The sequence below is a fragment of the Cryptomeria japonica genome, chromosome 6, assembly GCF_030272615.1.
Source record: "Cryptomeria japonica chromosome 6, Sugi_1.0, whole genome shotgun sequence".
NCBI classification, from domain to species: domain Eukaryota; kingdom Viridiplantae; phylum Streptophyta; class Pinopsida; order Cupressales; family Cupressaceae; genus Cryptomeria; species Cryptomeria japonica.
Window position 1 is genome coordinate 399,702,034 of NC_081410.1, and position 3,750 is coordinate 399,705,783.

A 3,750-nucleotide genomic window follows, 5' to 3' on the forward strand; every position below is an offset into this window, starting at 1 on the left:
TGTCATACTTAAGCAGTTCTATTATTATCCATATTTTTGAAACTCTTGCATACTACTAGTATTGTTGTAATGGTAAGATATCTCTCGACATAATTTACTTATATTTTTTAAATATAAATATACTAGTCCTCAGTTTATCGTCGCTACTTAACCGGTCACTGATTTTCTATGATGTTACGTATATTCTACAGCAAATATTAGTTGGTGGTGGGACCTTCACACATAAAAATGATGCCACGTAAATGATTCATTTTGTCGAAAAATAAAAAAGAAAGATCGAGAAGGCACTAGAGAAACCTGGTGTCTTCGATCTGCAACATGCAAAGCTATGGCTGCCCTCTATTTAAATCCTTCATTCCCCAACCATTCTGAGCATAAGCATTTTGCCTTCATTGTGTTTTAATAGCGGTTGTTTCAATTGGATTATTTACTGCCATTATTTCTTTGCGATCGACAAAGCGGTAAGTGATTTGCACTTTTATCTTAAGATCTGGATTAAAGCTAATGAGTGCTATTTTTGCCCCTTCTTGCCATGAAGAATTATCGGTTAATTTCTTTTGCGTTTCAATGCTTCAGAGAAAGATTAAAGGAAATCAATCTTCGATATCGTTGAAGGTTTTGAGAAAAAATGGATCCTGTGATGAGCACTCTGCAACAGCTGCTAGGGCTTCCCGATGAGTTGGAGAAGCATCTTAACGCCCCGACCCGCACATACGTTCGCGACACAAAAGCCATGGCTTCCACCCCTGTTGATCTTAAAGAATACCCCAACTCTTATGTCTTTATTCTCGACATGTCTGGTGTTAAATCCAATAATATCAAGGTATTTCTTTGAGATTTCATCATCTATTTTGGTAAGATTTGAGCTTAAAGATTCAAAATTCGGCCTGCTAATCTTTAATTTTGTGTTTTTGAGCAAGCAGGTTCAAGTGGAGGACGAGAAAGTTCTGACAATTAGTGGAGAGCGAAAGAGGGAGGAAGAAGAGGATGTAAAATATATCTGGATGGAGTGCAGGGTCGGCAAATTTATGCGCAAATTTACTCTGCCTGATGACTGCAATATGGAGGCCATTTCTGCCAGCTGTGAGGATGGAGTGCTGAGTGTGACTGTTACCAAGCTGCCTCCTCCGGATCCCAAGAAACCCAAGACTATCAAAGTTAAAATTGGTTAGGGTTTTACTGAACTGAATGATGTATATTTTCCCTGCTTATTGTCTCTCATCGTAGTTCAGTACTTATGCGCGGTAAATGTAATGAGTACGTTTATGGTCCAGAGTTTTTATGTGCTCCCAAAGATATATTCATAAATGTGGTGTAATAATTGAATATTATGGTTTTGAATAGCTTGATAAGCATGGTGTGTTCACGGACAATGTGAATTAATTGAATATTATAAAATTTTGAATAGCATGATAAGCATTGTGTGTTCAGTGACAATGTGAATCTTGTTGGTAGATAATTGTGAATATATGTAGTGTATAAACATGAAGGAAAAAAAGTAATAAATGTTATAGTTACTTATATGTGTGCCAAGAAGTGGTTATATGTTTTAAATTAATATTTTTTTTTGGCTATATGTTTTAAATTAATATTTTTCTCCAGTGGATCATAGGTCAATAGGCCAAAAGAGTGTTGATATGGTTCATCTTTGTGAATATTTTCATCTTCAAAGGTGACTTAAGGTGACTTGTGAGTTTGTTGGGGTGACATTGTATGGGATTTTTAAATTTTGGCATTGTGACAATTGGTATAAGCCTCTAAGTTTTCGTTTAGTTTATAAAATTGGTGCAAGTGGATGTATCAAATTTCACCATAGGAAGCAACCTTATGTGGAGGGGCACTACAAAAATTGTTCATTCTCTATGACTTTAGAGTCACTACCTACGAAGTGGGCCATTCATGATAAAGATGGAGAACATATTTTTTATTTAAGAATTAGACCAAAACAACATTGAAGGCTACGCAATAGGAATTATTAATAAATATGGGGAACATCTACAATCGTTGCAAGAGGAATGTTGTAGCTTTTCAGCTCTAAGTTGAAAAGCCCAACTCATCCATTTAGAAAATCCAAGTAAAAATTAGATTTATCTTCTTAGAGGAAGTCTGAGATCAAATCCATTAAAAATGGACCCTCAAGCTAGCATAAGGACCCTCAAATCGATGGGTTCTTGATTTCACATTTAATTGACTATATACATCTCTTGTCCTTGATTTCATTCTTAATTGAGTATACACATCTCTAAGTGAAAAATTTGAGGAGGAGCTTTTGAAAAAATCTCGTTATTTAGTTGAAGATGAGGGATGATGTTGGGGTATGCGAAGACTTGTTTATTTGCTAGTAGTACAAGATAATCACCCAAGCACTATGTGGAATATTGCAACACCTTTCTATTTTTGTGAGCTTTTGGGCTAGTGTTAATATGGATTTTATATATCAATTGAATGTGGATAGTATGAAAACATCATGGTGGTGATCAACTAATTCTCTAACTATGATATTTTTGTAGCTTGCAAGGCGCCTTACAAGGTAGAGGACATAATGCCAATATAGATTTTATATATCAAAAATTGAATAACGATAGTACGAAAAACATCATGACGGTGATCAACTAATTCATTGAATGTAGATAGTATGAAGAACATCATGGTGGTGATCAACTAATCCTCTTAGTGGGTAAGTGCACAAAGATGGTGGTCAAAAAGAGGGTATAAGTGGACACTTTTTTTCTGAAATCAAGTGAACCTGAACTTGGAGGCAAAATTTGAAAGTCATCCACTCAAGATATGAAGATAATCAAAGAACAAATGTTGTAGTACTCTGAATCTAGTTTCCAAGCCACTAAACTTTTTCAAAATTGGATAAGATTAAGGGGGTCAAATCCTTCACGCACGAAAAATTGACCCTGATTTTTTCTGAAAAACATAGCATAGTGTCTGATGTGCGCATCAAAAAAGTCATAGTTAGATTTAGTATTTTAAGAAATCCTTTGGCAGAAAGATAGTTAAGAGTGAGCACTAGAAGATGTGTATTTTTTTGTAATTTTTTGTTGAGTTTTTTTTTTTATGATTTTTCCAATCAAGCACATCCTGAAAATTAGGTACCTGTTCGTGCGCGAAGCATAAGTTGCACTAAACAAATCGAAAATATAATTTATTTTTTTTAATTGTAAATAATCAAGTGCACTACAATAATATATAAAGTTTTTTAAATTTGGATAAGTATATCAAAAGTTAATCAAAAAATGGTGCACCTATGTCTGTGAGAACTATGGAGACACTGGTAAAAGAAATTCAATAATAATATGTTATTGTTGTTCAAATTGAAAAAAAATTATATGGTTAGAAAGCTCAGAAGATGGGTGAAAATATGGTGGCAATTTTAGAAATACCCACTTTATAAAGTGTAAACCTGATGATGACAAAGTCGATAAACCAAGTTGATAAAATAAAACACGTCAAATAAGAGAAATGGAGGGAAATCAAACTTCCAAACCGTAGTTTTGTCATCCAGGCCTATTTCCAAGCCTAGACAGTCAAAAGTGCATACGGGGGTACTTATGGTTTAAAAAGCGCATATGGGGTACTTATAGTGTAAGTAGCATGTACGCGCTTGTTTTCCTATAAACAGCGCGTACGTGCTACCTTTGCTATAAACAACGCGTACGTGCTATTGTATAATATGATATTCTATATATAATATGTGTATATACATATAATATATGTAATATATAATATGTGTATAATATG

At 34.2% G+C, this 3,750-nt stretch overlaps 1 protein-coding gene across 1 annotated transcript; it reads left to right on the forward strand.

The window, feature by feature from the left end:
• Positions 1-281: 281 nt before the first annotated feature.
• LOC131065792 (17.1 kDa class II heat shock protein) lies at positions 282-1,410 on the forward strand. Its single transcript, XM_058000432.2, has 3 exons — positions 282-461; positions 577-823; positions 924-1,410. Exons 2-3 carry the CDS (start codon positions 629-631, stop codon positions 1,170-1,172), a joined length of 444 nt encoding a protein of 147 aa, XP_057856415.1. The 5' UTR covers positions 282-461; positions 577-628; the 3' UTR covers positions 1,173-1,410.
• The last annotated feature ends 2,340 nt before the right edge of the window (positions 1,411-3,750 follow it).